Below are 18702 nucleotides of genomic sequence, written 5' to 3' on the forward strand. Positions count from 1 at the left end.
GTTCTGTATAATATGCAGGTACCACCCAACAGTGGACAGCTTCAGCACTGCAGCCCCTTTCTGGGACATCTCTGAAGGAGTGGTAAGGGTCAATCTTCCCAGTAGGCAGATCTTTGAGCAGTGCACCTGGTTGTTCATTTTGCTTGGAAGAAGAAAAGGCCATAGGTGCATTGTACACAGATTCATGTGCTGATGCCAATGGTTTGGCCAGAGAGTCAGGAACTTGGAAGGAACATGATTGGAAAATTGGTGACAAAGAGGTCTGGGGAAGAAGTATGTGGACTTTCTGAGTGGGCAAAAAACATGAAAATATTTGTGTCCCATGTGAATGCTCACCAGAGGGTAACTTCAGCAGAGGAAGATTTTCATAATTAAGTGGGTAAGATGAGCTGCTCTGTGGCTAGTGCTCAGCCTCTTTCCCCAGTTACTCCTGTCATTGTCCAATGGGTTCATGGACAAAGTGGACATGGAGGTAGGGATGGAAGTTATGCATGGGCTCAGCAAATGGACTTCTCCTCACCAAGTCTGACTTGCCCAATCTGCCAGCAGCAGAGATCCACATGTAGCCCCCAATATGGCACCATCCTCCAGGTGATCAGCCTGCTACCTGGTAGCAGGTTGAATACATTGGACCACTTCCATCATGGAATGGATAGTGATTTGTTTTAACTAGAACAGACACATATTCCAGATATGGGTTTGCCTGCCCTGCATGCAATGCTCTTTCCAAAACTATCATTCATGGACTTATCAAATGTCTTATCCACCACCATGCCATTCCACACAGTATTAATTCTGATCAAGGAACTCACTTCACAGCAAATGATGTGCAGGAGTGGACACGTGCTCATGGAATTTACTGATCTTACCATGTTCCCCATCATTCTAAAGCAGCGGGACTGATAAAACAGTGAAATGGCCTTTTAAAGACTCAATTATGGTGCCAACTAGGTGGCAATACCTTGCAGGGCCAGGCCAATGTTCTCGAGGATGCTGTATATGCTCTAAATCAATATCCACACTATCATGCTGTTCCTCCCATAGCCAGCATTCACAGGTCCAGGAGTCAAGGCATAGAAATAGGAGTGGCAACCATTCACTATTTCCCCTACTGATCCACTAGAAAAATGTGTGCTTCCTTTCCCTGTAACCTTAAGGTCTGCTAGTCTACAGGTTTTAGTTCCAAAAGGAGGAGTGCTACCTCCAGGGAACACAATGATGCCACTGAATTGGAAGATAAGATTGCCACCTGGCCACTTTGGGCTCCTCATGCCTCTGAATCAAGAGGCAAAGAAAGGAGAGGATGTGGAGGAATAGGAAAATTCATTCACTGCTGCTGGGAATGTAAAACAGTGTAGCCACTGTGAAGGACAATTTGGCAGTTCCTTAGGAAGCTGAGTATAGAACTGCTATATGATCCAGCAGTCCTACTACTAGGAATATACCCAGAAGAATTGAAAACATGGATGCAAACAGATATATGCACACCAATGTTCAGCGTGGCATTATTTGCAATTGCCAAAAGTTGAAAGCAACCCAAGTGTCCATCAACGAATGAATGGTTAAACAAAATTCGGTATATATACTATGGAAGATTACTCAGCTGTAAGAGGGAATTAAGTATTGACATTGCCACAACATGGATGAATCTCAAAGACCTTATGTTGAGTGAAGTAAGCAAGTCACTGAAGGACAAATATTGCATGGTCTCACTCAGGATATTGAGCAGACTCATGGGAATAAAATCTGGAAGATAGGTTACCAAGAGACAGAAAGGGAGTAGAGAGTGGTAAACCAATGCCTAGTCTGGGTAGAATCAATTAGGATGGTGGCAGTTTGGCAGTGGATGGGGGTGATGGTGGTATAGCGACATGAGTGGGGTCAACAGTGCTGGAGTATGAGTATAAGCAGGGTTGAAAGCGTGGGTTGGGTTATCCATGGAGCTGGGGGAGGGCTAGAGGAAAGAACAGGTAAACTCTGGGGAGGTTGAGGACTGTGGTGAATATTTTGTGGGAGTGTTCTTTTGGCCACTATGGCAGGGGAGCCTCACTGATGCAGGGTGTCAGTGGTGGGGGTATAGGTGGGGAAGGTGGCACCTGGGGTATGACTCTATGGAATATGATTGTATTCGTTTTGTCATAGGGTATTATCTCAGTGGATGGAGACCCACACAAAAACCAGCAAAATATTAAACTCCCATCCTAGGGAGTCCTGCTACATTCTCAAATAGAGTGCCAAGAATCTCTAGAGTACATAGACAGTGTCTAATAAAAGAAAACAGACCAATATGTCAAGTCTTCAACATTAATGCTTGGTACTTATGAACCTCATCTTGTAAAATTGAAACTTAGCCTAATAATAACTATTGCCTAAGAGTTGCCTTCTGAAAACCTTCTTGTTACTCAAATGTGGCCTCTCTCTAAGCCAACCTCAGCAAAAACCTCAATACCTTCTCCCCAGCACGGGACATTAACTCCTAAGGATGAGCCTTCCTGCATCAAGGAATTAATACCAAGCACCAACCAGTGATGCCTTTGGAAAAAGACCTTGATCAAAAGGGGAAAACATTAAATACAAAAGAGTTTTTATGGCTAAGAGATTTCAAAGTGAAACAGGAGGTCATTCCTGAGGTTACACTTACGGATATCTCAGAAGGATCTCACTAACTGCTAGAGTAAACAAAACCTCAAACAGGAGGACTCTAAAGACATCCAGACACAACCCCATGAAATCAGCACACTGTTAGTGGGCCTTACCTTGGAATATATGAAAACTATTTCCCCGATATAACATTGTTAGACTCATTTACAATTTCCCTCCATAGGGTTCTTCTACCCTTTTTATTTGAACCTATAATTAGCACTATACCCATTAAATATATCCCAGAGACTTAAATATTCAGTCCATTCATATGTCAGTTGAGCTCTGAATCTCAGCAGAGTTCTGTCAACACCTACTCTCCAGTGCATCGGACTCGCCCAGGACAACTAACAAAATGATAATGATGGACAAGCCCATCTCCTCAAAAAAGGAGTATCTACAACTGCAAGCAAAACAGTTCCTTCCATCTGCCCCATAAGATCTAAGGCCCCTGGGGAAGCAAATGTGGCTCAAGAAGTTGGGCACCCACCTCCTACATAGGAGGTCCCAGGTTCACTTCCTGGTCCCTTCTAGGGAAGAAACAGACAGATAATGAGAAGAAAAAAAAACACAAAAAACCCACAATGAGCAAAAAGACATGAGAGCCATCTCAGGGAGGGAGAGGAAATAAAATAAATATACGAATTTTAAAATTTTGAAAAAAATCAACATCATAAAAATCATTTTTATTTTTCTATATACTAGCAATGAGAAATCCAATAATGAATTTTTTAAAAAAACTATTCAAGTTTCAAAAGCATCAAAAATAATAAAATAATTAGGAATAAATGGAATCAAGTAGGCATAAAATGAAAATTACAAAATATTGTTTAAAGAATCAGCTTCTGCCCCAAGGCAGTTAGTAAACACCCAGAGCTATATAAGCTAGCTGAAGCACCTGTTTGGGGGCTTCAGGAGGCCAGAAGGACATCCTGCAATGTCTTCGAAGGAATGGAAGAAGGATGCTGCCCATCTGCAGAGAAGACTTGTAAGTAGTAGTAGTAGAGCGCTCCACGCCATGGAGGCCGGTGCCCATCCTGCACTGGAGGCACAAGCCACCTCAGGAGCTGTTCCATGGCTGGAATTGGAAGCTCCACTTCCCAAAAACAGGGGAGGAAGAGACTATTGGGCACCCAACTTCAGCTACTGATGAGTAAATTCAGCGGTGAAGTATAATCCTGAAAACAGCTAAAGTTTGAGCTGTTTCTGTCCAAGTCAGAAAGAGGCCAGCAGCTGCTATCTTAACTCCATGCCTGGCAGGAGGGGAAAAGGGCGGACTGAAAATCACAGTGTTGGTGGGAACCGGCTTCTTTCCATCCAGGTCAGACTGCAGCTCTCGCCTAAGCCCCAGTGCCACCTTTAACAGGGAGGAAGCTGCAGGGACCTGCGCCAGCCTTTCCAGGAAATTGCTGGCTAAGCCGCGGAGGCTGGTGATTGTCCTACTCTGGTGGTGCAAGCCACCCCAAGAGCTGTTCTGTGACGGGAATTGCTAAGTCCATTTTCCAAAAACAGGGGAGGAGGAGACAGTTGGCTGCTGATTTCAGCTCCTGATTGGTAGACTCGAATGGTTAAGGAATAATCCTAGGAACAGCTGGGGTGTGAATTTGTCCAAGTTGGAAAGAGGCTGGTTGCCGCCATTTTGACTCTGCCCCCAGCCTAAGGGGAAGCTGGCCTGACCAAATATCACAGTGATGGTAGGAACCGGATCAAGAGAGAAGCTTCATCAGTCCCTGGAACAATAAGGGCACCTTGAGCCTCCACAGTTTATAACATCAATTACATCCTTGGCTCCTAATGCACAACCAGCAAGGGAGAAAGGGCAGGAAGCCCTAAACTAAAGAGAAAAACTGCACCCAGAATACTCTAGTAAGCCAGATGCCAAGACACAAACCAAAAATTACAATCTACACCAAGAAACAGGAAGATATGGCCCGGTTAAAGGAACAAGATAAGCCTCCAGACGATATAAAGGAGTTAAAACTAATCATAGATGTTTAAACAAATCCCCTTAATAAATTCAATGAGATGACTAAAGAGATTAAGGATATTAAGAAGACATTGGATGAGCACAAAGAATTTGAAAGCATGCATAGAAAAATAGCAGATTAGTTGTCTAATCCCACCAATGGGATGAGTAGGAAGTGATTAAAACACATATTCAATGCAATCCCTACCGAAAAAAGTGGGTTTTTTTTTTTTGCAGAAATGGACAAGCTGATCTTAAAAGTCATATGAAATTAAAAAGGACCCTGAATAACCAAAACAATTTTGAAAAAGAACAAAGTTGGAGGACTCACACTTTCTGATGTGAAAATTTACTACAAAGCTACAGTAATCAAAAGCATAGTACTTGCATAAGAAGAGACGTATAGATCAATGTAATAGAATTGAGAATCCAGAAATAAGAGTCATACATCTATAATCAACAGATTTCAATAAGGATATCAAGTCAACTCAATGAGAAATGAATGATCTCTTCAACAAATGGTACTGGAAATTGGATTTCCATATATTCCATATATCACATACAAAAATTAACCCAAACTTGATCCATGAGCTCTGTTGATTTTTCACTTTTTTCAATTTTTTTGAGGGGGATGAGGGGGTTGGATAGTTTCTGTTCGTCTACCTTATAGTTCATTGGTTCTTTCTTCTGCTATCTCAAATCTGCCATAAATTTCATTCAGTGAATTTTTCACTTTGATTATTTTACTTTCATCTCTAAAATTTCCACTGGGTTCCTTTTTTATAGTTTCACTTCTCTACTGAGGCTCCCATTTGTTGCATTAATGTCATCATATTATCCTTAAATTCTTTAAACATAGTTTCCTTTAGTTCTTTTACCATATTATAACTGACTCTGAAGTCTTTGTCTCTAAGTGGACCCATTCAGAGTCAGTTTCTAGTAACTGCTCTTTTCTCCTCACTATAGGTCACATTTTACTGTTTCTTTATACCTATTTCACAGTCTTTTGTTAAGAACTGGACATTTTAGATAACACATTGTAGCAATTCTGTAATTTGATTTCCCTCCCTGCCTTCCTTCCTTCCTTTTTATTAATACTTGCCTGATCTTAAACTGGCAACTCTGTGTCCCTTGCATTGTGGATGTCTCTGCTCAGATTTAATTTTTTACCTATATTTTTTAGACTGGCTTCCTAAGAAGAACATCCCCTGTATAGCTTAGTTTTCAGCTAGTTATTTGGGCAAAGGGTATCTTCAATTACCTCGAGCCTGTTCTTTTACCTGTGTATGGACTGGGAAGAACACACAAAAAATAGCCAATTCTCAAGTCTGCCTTGGCTCTTGCTTTCCCCTGACTCTCAAGTCTCCCCTGCACATACTTATAATTCTACAATAAGCAAGGGATATGTGGTGAGCTCATCCCTTTATGGTTATCTCATATCCAGGATCTCCCTGTTAAATTGCTCGTTGGCCCACTGCTTATCCCAACTGGGACCACAAACCCAAACTAGCAAATATGTGCGTTCTACCTATTTATTTCCTACCAGGTTTACCACCTTTAGCTGAAAAATCATTAAGACTGAACTCATTATACCAAACTGATCAGCCTGTCTGGAAGCAAAGCTGATTTTCCAAACTACAGTTCTTGCTGAAGGTGCTGAACATGGGGGAGGAAGGTCACGGCTGCAGCCCCTTGCAAGAAGGTGTAGACTCCCACTGTTCTTTCCTGAATCTCTAGCAATTTTTCTAAGAATACATGCACCCAATTTGTTGTCTTTCTTTGGTTAATTCCCAGAACCCAAACAGTGTGAAGACCTCTGTCCAGTTTTACACTTGCTTTTTGTGAAGACTCAATAAACGCTTCATGTAACCATAATTCAAATTCCCTCTCTTTAGATAGTTTTATGCTCATACTTCTCATCTTATAGATAAGAAAATAAAGATTCAGGATGACTAGACCATTTGTTTAAGGTTAAAGAACATTGTGGTATGAAAAGGTTAATTTGTCCTTTCACAAATGAAAATGTTTGGAGTATATTCATTGGAACTGAGCAGTACTTTGTTTAATACATGTCTGACTTTGGATATAACTTCTTTGAACTTTAGTTTTCTTTTTTCGTAAAAGTGAGAATTGTTATAATACAAAAATAATTTACTAAGTCTAGGTGGATCTAGATTATCTTATTTATACAAGTGAAAGGGAATTTAATAAGTGGATAAAGGGAAAATAAAACTGGTTATCAGCAAAGATGGATAAAAGTAAGGCCAAAATACCAATCAGACTTAACAAATCTTTAGGCTGATTGTACAATGGCTCCCTTAATCCCTACCCTTGGTTAATCTCCTCCCTTTGAGTAGGGCTGGATTTATTGACTCACTTTTTGTAAACAAAATACGGCAGAACTAATGGGATATCATTTCTGAGATTAGGTGCAAAACACGGGCTTCTGTTTTAGGTGTTCTCTGTTAGGTCTGTTGCTTGGGGTAGGCAAGCTACCATATTGAGTAGCCCTATAGAGAGGCCCACCTGGCAAGGAACTTAAGTCTCTGGCCAACAGTCAATGAGATCTGCCAATAATCTTGTGAGTGAGTTTGGAATGGAATTCTTCAGAGGAAGTCAAACAGTCCCAGTCAAGAAATTGATTGCAGCTTCATAAGAGACCGCATTTACTTGGCTGGATCAGAAGCACCCAGCTAAACCACACCCAGATTTCTAACTAGAGAAACTATGAAATAATAAATGTTTGTAGTTTGAAACTGCTAAGTACTAATATAATTTATATGCAGCAATAGTTAGCTAATACATTTAAATAAACACACATTTCTTTCTGTTATTAAAATGCTGTCTGTGCCCATACCTAACTCTCGAGAAAATAACTACCCCGCCCCCAAACTATTTTCTTAATTTATTTAACTTGTCCACATATACCTAGGTTTCTGTCGGAGACACTAAGAGGCATGCAATTTCTTCACTGGCTTTAAGAATTATACAGTCAAAGGCATTTCTAAGTTATCTTAGAATAATTTAAAACTCAAGAGAAATAAGTATTTATAGGTTGCTCTGAAGAATGAAAACAAAGACCTGTAGATTGCTGACCAATAACATTTTTTGTAGAATAAAGAAAACTAAGAAGAGAAAAATTACACTGAAAAAACTGGTATATCACCTGCATTGAACTAGCAAATTGCTTACTTTCAAATAGGCCAACTAGCAATGGCTTAAACATGACAGAAGTCCAAGTTAGTAGGTGCTCTAAGGTTGTAGGCAATCCAAGAATCATCCATCTTCCATCTTGTTGCTTTTTCGTCACTGCCCTAATAGGGATGAAGATCTCTTAATCCTATAATGCAGGTGGTCTAGCCCTTGAAAGATAGAAAAGGAAGACGGCAAGCAGCTGCCTTTTATGGGTATGATTTGTAAGTTCTACACATTGCCCCCACTCACATCCCATTGCCTAATATTTTGTCACTTGGCCACACTATCTACAAAGGAAGCTGAGAAATACAATCTCTAATTAGGTAGCCATGTGCCTAATTAGAAACTGGGGGATTCTTTTAATAAAAAGAATATGAAGGGGATGGACAATGGGAAACAATAGTGACTTCTAAGTCAGTACACGAGTTGAAAACAAGCTTCATATTCTTGATCTTTAGTGGCAAATCTAGACAAAACAAGTAAACTATTAATTATCAGAAAATATACAAGTTATATTGCTGGTATAATCACTATTACACTGATATCCAATATTCCTAAACTTTAAAAGACTCCATTGTTAAGCAGGACATTAATATATTAGACGGTATCTCAGACAGAAGAAACTTCCAGAGAAAGCATTATTGCCTGATGCTTGGTCATAACTACTCCCCAAAGAACCTTATAGTATGAAACTAAGGCAGGTTAGTATAGGGAAAGGGAAGACTTAGGTCACAGCTTAAGACCTGGTAGAAATCATGCCCAACCATGTTTGCAAACAACATAGCCAGTAGACCACATGGTTGTGAGACCCCACCCGGAAACCTCCTGAGGGATCCCACGAGACCCTGGCCACAAGATCCCATTTGGAACTCTTTCCAAGGTCAAGCAGATGCCCCAGATAATCTCAAACAGGCCTCCTCATTGGGCCTCAGAGCTAACAGGCAGGGATCATAAAGCAACAAATCAGAACAGCAAACAGCTGGGGGCTCTCCCCAACATTATGAAGGGGGAGCAGAAAAGGCCTAACCTGGAGTCCCCATATGCACCTCTCACTCTGTAGCAGACCTGCAGCCTGTGTCTAGGACTGTGTACTCTTTTCTTGTTTCTTAATAAACTCTTTACTTCCTTGCCTATGCTATGATATATCTTTAAATTATTTTATGCAACATAAGCCAAGAACCTAGAAGACCAGGACCCAGAGCCTTCTGCCAACAAAACCAAGACATACATTTGGTTATTTCATTTCTTGATGAAGATATTTTATATGTTATTATATATGATTGCCAAAAGTAGCTAAGGACTATGAATAGACAAACTGTTAGTGAGCTGTATTTACAATGTTAGAAAATAAGTGAACCCGAATAACTACATTACATTGATCATCTCCTGTATATCAGAGAATATGTTAGGTGTTGTAGGAGATAGAGTAGTAAAGATGCAGCACAAAATACCTGGCTACAAATTGTATGATGCCATTTACATATAATTTCCAGAAAAGGCAAAACTATATAGGAAAAAAAAAGATCTGTGATTGACTGGAACAGGGGGTGTGGGCAGAAATTAATTGCAAAGATGCAGGAGGAACTATTATTTTTCTTCCCAGAACCTTTGAATTCCTGTTTGATAAAACACACACACACAATTTAATAAAGTACTAAGCAGACAATATCTTCTAGATTTAGACAGATCTCTCTGAAATCTTCTCAGAATTAACTATTTCAACCAAATTCAACTTAACTTACTAGTCTTTTCCATTATGTCCCCACATACATCATATCTTGTTTCTTTCTTAAATAGTCTACTTATACTGCCTGTGAAAAGTTTCAAAGTAAAATTTACTATGTATTCAGTTGAATAAAGCATCATTCAGAAAAACAGAAGCACAAATTGTATTTCTGGCACTTTTCTAATGATACAGCCACAGGGAAGTCACAGATTCTGAAACCATTCATCTATAATTTAATTTCTCGTAATTTATTTATTAAAAGTTAAAGTAGGAGACATGGCTGTGGCTTAATTAGTTGGGCTCCCATCTACCATATGGGAGGCCTTGGGTTCCCATCCACCATATGGGAGGCCTTGGGTTCGTGTCCTGGGGCCTCCTTGTGAAGGCAAGCCACAGGTACCACAGAGAGCCAACTCAGCAAGGTGACGCAACCCAAACAAAAGGGAGACAAGCAAAAAAAAAAAAAACACAACACAGAAGAACGCACAGCGAACGGACACAGAGAGCAGACAGCAAGCAAGCTGAAAGGGGAGGGAATTAATTAATTTTAAAAGTTCGAGTACAGCAAAATAATAAAATCCCAATTGTTACTCTATAGTAAAGTCAGATATTGTGAAACTTATTAGAGTATAAGTCTTATTCTAAAGGAATGTACAATTCAATAAAAAGCAACTCTAGTTATCACCAGGGAGGTTAGTTAGCCAAAGTTAAGCAACTTTTTTAGAAACTATTATGATAATACGAAATGTTTCTAAACTTGCCTTCACTTATCTTCCTTCACATTCTCTCTTACATAACCTGATAACCAAAGTTAACAAAGCCAGGTTCAAGGTCACTCCTTTGACAGCTATTCTTTAAAGACACCAAAATTTACAGACTTCTTAAAATGAGAAGAAAACAAGTCTTAAATTTTGTTAGCTTTATTAAGCTCATCAGGGCTACTTGGCATCATTTAACAAAGAAAAATATTGAACCAGTCTTCCTAAAGACCACTCTTTTTCAGCACTGGCTAAAACCATATCTAAAACTTGAGTGATACTTTCCAGAAGTTTCCTAGTAACTAGAGCCTTAAAGTAAGCATTCATGAAATACTACATGTAACTTAATTCCTCCTACCCACTAGTAATCTACAACACTTTAAAAAGAGGTATAAATTTTCTTCTTTGGCTCCCATTTCCACCTGTTCATTCATTCCTATTTTCATTTTGGGAAAAAACACATCTGGCTCATAACCTTTTCTCCAAAGCACATTTCTCTGATAAAACGCTTCCTTGACCACTAGAGCAACCTGTTAGTATTAAAGCTATAAAAATAATTTAGTATCTACTGCCATATTATGAAGGGTTCATACCTTGTAAGGTTTCTTTCTAATAGAGATGATAGATTTTAAGTTAATATCACACACTTTCACATGGTTTCCTTTAAAAATAAATATATTCATAGGTCTGCTGACAAACAGCAAGATATCTAAACATACAATATACAAAATTTCTAAAACTTAATAGATCTCAAGATATGCAATTACTTACATAGTAACTTCTTAAAGAAAAATATCCCACCGCTATCATTTGGTAGAATTGTTGTATAATAGTTCCACCATATAAAAATCTAATTGTGGTATCAGCAGGCAGGTTTACTTAAAGTTGTAAAGGCAAAGGTTGAAGCTAGATTACTTGATCCAAAACAATCCATTAACCAGTCAAAGATCAAATGTAACAGACGAAAGTACTTAAGAAAATGCTACTCCCACAGTTGACCTTTAAAGAGCCATTCCATGCTTCTCAAATTTCTTATATTTAAAGACCACAACTCAACCCTACAGACTACAAAATTAGCCTCTGACTCATAGTGGTTTAGAAGTCATCTGGTATAAGCCCCCCACTCAATTTTACAATCCCTTCCATAATATCTCTGAGAGAGGATTCATTTAGGTCCTCTTAAAAAATAATATGTTGAAAAGATCTCTAGACCTGGAAATACTGAGTTGCATTTCAACCCAGAGTCTGACATTCACTATATAAAATGCCTTTGAGTTAGCCTTTTCACTTCTCCAGGCTTCTAATTCTTCACGTATAAGGGAAGACACCAGATGGCCTCAAAAGTCTCTTCCTGTACTGAAGTTATAGGTTTATGGTTTCCAGTGAGACTCAACTAGAAAAGAACTCATTTCATTTTTAGACAGCTCTCATTGTTAGAAAGCTGTAATTGTTAGAAAGGATTTTCTAAAATTCCAAATACACACTCTTCAACTCTGAACTTCAACTTCTTAAAACCACCCTAGAAAAATGACATGTAGAAAAACATCTATATAATCATTGTACGTAGTAACAAACAAGTGGAAACATCCGTTAATTAAGAAATAAATACAGTATGGTATACTACAGCATACTATGCAACAGCTAGAAGAAATGAACCATATAAGTTAGTATATAAAACCATATACTACAAGACCACCAACTATAATAAGTAAAATAAAAATTGCAGAACTTGTATATTTTGATGTTATTCATGGAAAAAAAGCTACAAAGGTTTTACATAAGGCTGATTCAAAAGAATTTTCTGAAATAGACAAAATGTTCTAGATCTGCACAGTCTACTACAGTAATCATTGAGCTACACCTGACTATTAAGCTCTGAAACGTAGCTATTCTGAAACATAGCTATTGTGACTGAGAAACTGAACGTTTAAAATTATTTAATTTTAATTATTTTAAATTTAAACAGCCAAATGTGGCTAGTGGTTACTGTACTGACTGAACAGTTCAGGTCTAGAAGATACAAACTGCTAACAGTGGTTAACCTCTGGAGATAAAAATGGGATGGGCAGTAGGGATGAACCAAGGCAAACTTTTGCTTTACTGGCATAATTTGAATGTTTTAAACCAAAGAAATACTTATCACTTATATAAAAATAAATTTGAAAGGAAAAAGATCTTGCTGATATTAAGCCAAAATCTGCCTAAGAAGCAATACAGAAAGAGTTTAGTTTTTCTCTTTTGCTTTTGCCACACCTGGAAAAAATTAGGCAAGTATGAAAGCTTTCTTCCAAAAAGTCCTTTAAATCACATTTCCTGGGAAGTGGCTGTGGCTCAAGCAATTGGGCTCCCGTCTACCAAATGGGAGGCCCCCGTTCGCTTCCAGGGGCTTCCTAGTGAAGACAAGCTGGCCCATGCAGTGGAGGGCCAAAGGCCTGTGGGGCAGAGAGCTGAAGCAAGATGACACAACAAAGGGAGACAAGCGACGCAAAAGAACACACAGCGAATGGTTACAGAGATCAGAGAGCAAGTGCAAGCAGCAAGGGGAGGGGGCAGGAATATATAAATCTTTTTTTTTTTTAAATCACATTTCCTCTCCCAAACCACCACTCCCCCCCCCCCTTTTTATTACAACTATAGTAACTTGCTGGTACAAAAAATGCAGCAATACAACTATAAAGCCTCTTGACTTATTTATCAGGAGAGCAGGTTATACTGTCTAAAAATGTTTCCCGTTAAGGGTGATGGATTTCTGCCTCCTATGCAAACAACCCTTCTGCTACTGGAAAACAACTATCACAGTAGCTCCCTGAGTCTTCTCTTCTCTAAGCCAGACACCTCCAGTCCTCACCAGAATGACAGTCAGAACCCTCTCACCATCACATGGCTCTACTCTGGTTCAAAACAACAATAACTTGAGTCAGGATATGAACATTTCTCAGAGACTTCTCTTAGTAGTATAGCATATTCACTAGAGGCTCAGACCTGACTCCCTCAACACCTGGTCATTCATTTGTTCATAAATATTTACTGAGTACTACTGAATGTCAGCTACTGCACTTGGGGAGGGAAAACAGCAGCAAGCAAGATACATCAATACCGCCTCTGCCCAAAAGCCTTATTATCCCTAACAGATCTACTTGGGTTGGCAGACACTTAAAAAATCTCAATTTCAATTCATCCCAGGCAGTCCCACTCTCTTCACACTAAATACCACTAGGACCATGAGACCTGATACAGAATAAACTAAGTGAAATACATGCTTACTTTGTGCAAGCTTTTATTACAAGGAATGGAAATCTAAATAACAATATGTCCAAAAACCCCAACCTAACAGGGCAAGACCAGTGACATCTGCCAAAAGTCTCTTTGGCCAAGTTTTCAGCAATCTACAGCAAAAATGTGAAAAAGAACAATGAAGCAAATAGAATTCACTTATTCATAGGGCTTTAATCACGTCCCTCCTCCTTTTGGAGGGAGGGCAGGACATAATTAAAATGAAATAGTGTTTTAAATAGAAAGTACCTGTGATTTTTGTTTTGGTTTGTTTTTGAACAGTCTTACTTGGCTAAACAAGAAGAAATCAATCAAGCCTCTGTTCCAAATTTATTTTTCCATGTCATCCACTGATTTAAAGAATTGTAAAAGTTTTCTCTGCCCTGCCCACACCACACAGCAGGGAATTACACTTCCAACAAATACACCTCCACAAGAATTAAGCCATTATGTTTCCCCTCCTGTGGCATTATTCACAAGAAGACTAATTCACAGTAAAACAGATCCAAACATACAGAATTATAAATATGCAAAAAGACTAATCAAAGGAAGGAAAGTATATTGGTGACCTTCAGTATCAATAAATGTAGTCAAAATTCTTATTGAGGTTATTTACAGCTAATCTTAAATATCATCCACACTGAAAAAAGCAGCTCTGGAAAAGGAGAAAAGGAGAAGTTGAGGACAAAAAAACTTAAGCCAATAATAACTTCATACACTCACTTAAGGATGTCACTAGCGTTGACAAATTGGAAAATTCAATTACTAGTTGAAAGTGACACAAAGCTCCAACACAACTATTCTCCACTCACCCACGCCCCAACAAAAATTGTATCTGTCCTTCCTGTCTGAGAATCTGTATGCTTTTATGTAAAGGTTAAAAAGTAGGAAGGCAATATAACATAGCATTAAAAAATAGGGGTTTTTAGGTCTGGCAGGACTAAATCCCCTAGTTGAAGACCCTGAGGTGCTTCTTATTTTGTGTGTGTGACCTTGGACAAGTCATTCAATGTCTTCAAACCCCACATGACTATAAATTCCACAGGAGCAAAGACCACTTCTGCCTGGATCACTACTGTAAAGCCTGGCCCATGGCACTCAAATATCAGTTTCTTCTTGTATACAATAAGGATATTAACAGTAGTCATCTCACAGGACTATGTGAAGGACTAAGTGAGATATTATGCATATAAAGCTGCTGACCCAATGCGTGATTATAGTAGGTGCTCAGTAAAAGTTGTTACTGCCATCAACTAGCATCTACTAAATCTAAAAGTATCGTTTGAAGACCTTCAAATACTAATTTACAAAGTCTTTACCCAGTAAGTATAAATCGCTCAGTTGATAAAATATTTCACAAAAGCCTACAAATAGTTTCTAAACCAGTGGGCCGGGGATCTAAGAAGAGACGAACCTTAAATTGTGAGTAATAGATCCAAACTATAAAAGGCATTCAGCAGACTCCAAATTCTTCTACTTCAGAAAAACAGGTCGTTAAGCATCCTCCCTAGTAGCTGCCCAAACTCCCCTTCGGACCTTCTAAGCTTGGCTGACAGGGGCGTCCCCTCCCCCGCGCTTAGGGGAGGAGAGGAAACCTTGGAGGCGGAGGCCGGGGTTGGGGGAAGAAGCCAGCACCTCTGCACCTCCTGCATAAACCCACCTTGAGCAGAATGGATGGCGGCAGCTGGTTGATGTCTGGGGCTTCGGGGGGCGGCTCCCGGTAACAGTCGCAGGGGTTTTCGGGGGACTCCTGACAGTCCGCGTCGCCGCATTGCTGCTGCTGCTGGGCGGGTAAGGGGGCGGCGCCCCCCGCTCGGACCGCGTCTCCGCCGGCCTCTGTGGGGGGAACTTCGGAAGTGGGAGAGGAGGGCGGGGGGCAGGGCGGCTGCGGGGTCTGCTCCGGGCCCTGGCAGCAGCCGGCGTCGGGGGGCCGCGGGGGTGAAGCTCCTCCCCCCGCAGGCCCTCCCCCGCCGCCGCCGCAGCCCCCGCCGCCACAGCGGGGCTGCTTGCAGGGGGTGCAAGCGGGGACCCCAGCCCCTTTCCGCTTGCACACCATCTCTGGGGGAGTGAGGGGCTCGGCCGGCGGCGGAGGCGACGGCCCCCGGAAGAGGTGCACGGCGGCAGGCGGCCCCAGGAAGCGCACGGGCCCCACGCTGGCCAGGAAGAGGCTCCGGCCCTGCTGCTCCCAGGCGGCGGCCGCGGCCAGCCCCAGCTCTTTGCAGCAAGAGGCGGGCGACGAGGCCGAAGCGGCGGCGGCGGCCGCAGCGGCGGCCGAGGACAGTAGGAAGCGGCGGGCAGCGGCGGCGCAGTCCTCGGCGGCCAGGGCAGCGTAGCGCCGCGCCAGGTGCTGCGAGGAGGCGGCGGCGGCGTAGGCCCCGTCCCTCGGCGGCGGCGGCGAGAGCGGCGGCTCCTCCTCTGGGCCGGCGGGGGCGGGCGCACCGGGGCTGTGCACGATGAAGCAGAGCATGCAGGGCCCGCGGAAGAAGCAGTCCCGGCTCCGGGGCGCCGCCGGCTGAGGGGGCGCCTTGGCCGGGGACCGGCGGGGCAACCTGAGGAGAGGGCGGCGGCGGCGGCACCAGCTGCAACAGCGAGGCCTCTTCTGGCTTGGGCGGTTACGCGGCTCCTTCGAGAGAAGGTGGCCCATATAGAAGGCCCCGAGGACGGGGACAGGGACGGGAGCGGAGGGAGGCCCGGTGAGGCGGCTCCCGGCAGCGGGACAGGCCGCTCGCCGGCTCGGTCTCGGGCCCGCGGCGGGGTCGCCCGCCCTGCGCACACACGCACACACGGGCACACACGCAACGGTGGGGGGTGGGCGTCAGCTGCGGGCCGCTTCGGCGCCGGACGGGGGCTACATGCTTTGCCCAGAAAAGCCGGGAGAACGGTGGGAGCGAGCTTTGGGGATGCCAGGGGAGGAGGAAGCCTGCCGGCTATGCGACCAGTCAGAGTCCGAGTCCGGGCCCGGCCCGCCGGCTCAATCAATCAGCGCCGCGGCCGGGGAGCACCAGGTCCCGCTCGGACCATTTTAACTGCGGCTCCGCGGGCAGTGCGCGCACTCGTGACTCAGCTAGGTGCTGCGGGAGCGCGCGGCCCGCGCCGAGAGGGGCGGAGCCGGCCACGGCGGCGCGCTCCAGGCGGGGACGCCGGCTCCCGGCTGCTCAACCGGAACGACCGCCAGGCTGGGGACTACCGAGAAGATGGCCCGCTGGGGCGCGGGGCTCTCGGTGTGCGATGCGCGTTTCTCCCTCCCGGAGCCCAAGGTTTCGTGGAGGCCGCTGCACCCCCGCCCCTTTTCTGGAGCGGGAGGAGACGCTTCCGAGCCAGCTGTGTGACATCCGTTTGCACTGCCGCGCTGACGTCTCGAGGTGTAAGTTCAAGAGCTGCCATTGGCCAGAAGCCGTTGGCTCCCCCTCTACTCGGAGACCTGGGCCACCTCGGAGCGGTAAACCGCCCGAAGGGTCGGTCTGGGCCACCTACCTCTACCCAGCCGGTGCCGTGGAAGACGCGCGGCTCTTCGGTGATGCGGGACCATGCCCTTAGTGGGGACTCAGTGGTTGTGCAGCGCCGCTGTGTTTCCCCACGTTTTCGTACTTGTTGCTTGTAGCATAATGTGGAAATTCCATAACTATTTCAAACTGAAGTCATATATAAAAATCAAAAGATAAACTGTTTCTCAACCTAGTGAGTCAAACAGCATCCCTGCCTACAAGCTATAAATGAATTTATTGTATGCACTGTCAGAATCCCATCCATCATTTTTTTTTTTTAATGACTGTGCAGTGTGTAATATATAACAAACTGTTCCAGGGAGTCCTTGGTGACAGAAGTGAGAAAGAGGAAATAGGGTTTGCAGACAAACAACCCTTTGGAAGATATGACTATAATGAAAGCGTAGAAATGAATATGAACAGTGGTACATGGTGCTGAAGGAAGATTAGCTTTCACAAGGGAGAAATTTGTGGATACTTAAATACTGATGGGAATGAGCCAGCATAGAGGAAGAGATAAGGGGATGAAAAGAGAACCAGTAGAGCACACCCCTGAAGAGATGCAATCCAGAGTACTTTCGGAAGGATACATTCTTCATTGTGATTGGAGGAAATGAGGAAAGGCTAGATAAAAGATTAAAACGAATGGGTGGAAGTTTGTGGCAAGAAATTGAAAGAATTCCTTTCTGATGGTTTCTATTTTCCTTTTTGTGGAGCCTGGTCACCTGCTGAAGGATGAAGGACAGGTGGCAGGTGTTTTAAAAAGCTATTAAGATTAACTTGAGAGATCTGACTGGGGATGCAGTATTGCAAGATACAAGGCCCATCCTGGCTTGGAGACCAGCCTTCACCCAAACATGCCATAAAATTTTTTTTGGAATCCGGTCTCTTTGTAAACAATTACTTTTACTTTGTCATACTCAGGGGTTTCGTCCTTCTCTGAACTTGATCACAGTGAGATGATATTCCAAGAATCCTAGAGGCAAAGGTTTGTTAAAGGGTTTCACATACCAATTGTTATCAAATGCACTGCCCAAACTATATTCACCTACAGATATTATCCACACCACTTTCATCCTTCTACCTGTAGAGGGATCTTAGAGTGTTCCCAGAGCTCCATTAGTGAGTGGCAGGAGGTAAAGAATGACAGGTTGCCTGAGGAATTTTAACATGTCCTTTGTCATCTCTGCCAGGCTAAACTTTGAACAAAGATGGTAAGAAATGGAGGAAGGGAATTCTAAGCCTTTTCATTGCTTTCCCTGTATCGATATTGTGGGTCCATCAGTGTCATGTAAGTTAAACATACACCTACCTTATAACCCAGCAATTCCACTTTTAGATATTTACCCAAGGGGAATAAAATCATGTATAACAAAAAGACATGTACGAAAATGTACATAGTAGCTTGATTCATGATTATCAAATCCCGAAAACAGCCCAGATGTCCATCAGTAGGAGAATGGATAAAGAGTGGTATGTTCATTCAATGGAATGACTTCACAATTTTTAAAAAGTGACCTGATTCACACACACAAAAATAGACGAATTTCAAAAAGTTTGTGTTAAATGAGAGAATTCTTAGAAAATAAGAGCACAGTTCCATTTATATGAAATTCCAGAACAGGCAAAACTAATCTATGAAGATGAAAAAACTCCCAG

At 42.6% G+C, this 18702-nt stretch overlaps 1 protein-coding gene across 1 annotated transcript in view; it reads right to left on the minus strand.

The window, feature by feature from the left end:
• FBXL17 (F-box and leucine rich repeat protein 17) overlaps positions 1-16202 on the minus strand; it is a 574296-nt gene extending 558094 nt beyond the window's left edge. Inside the window, exon 1 of the mRNA XM_004484091.4 lies at positions 15219-16202. Within this exon, the coding sequence (XP_004484148.1) occupies positions 15219-16202 (984 nt within the window). The remainder of the gene's footprint in view (positions 1-15218) is intronic.
• Positions 16203-18702: the final 2500 nt, after the last annotated feature.

Source organism: Dasypus novemcinctus, chromosome 2 (assembly GCF_030445035.2).
Source record: "Dasypus novemcinctus isolate mDasNov1 chromosome 2, mDasNov1.1.hap2, whole genome shotgun sequence".
In the NCBI taxonomy this organism is placed as follows: domain Eukaryota; kingdom Metazoa; phylum Chordata; class Mammalia; order Cingulata; family Dasypodidae; genus Dasypus; species Dasypus novemcinctus.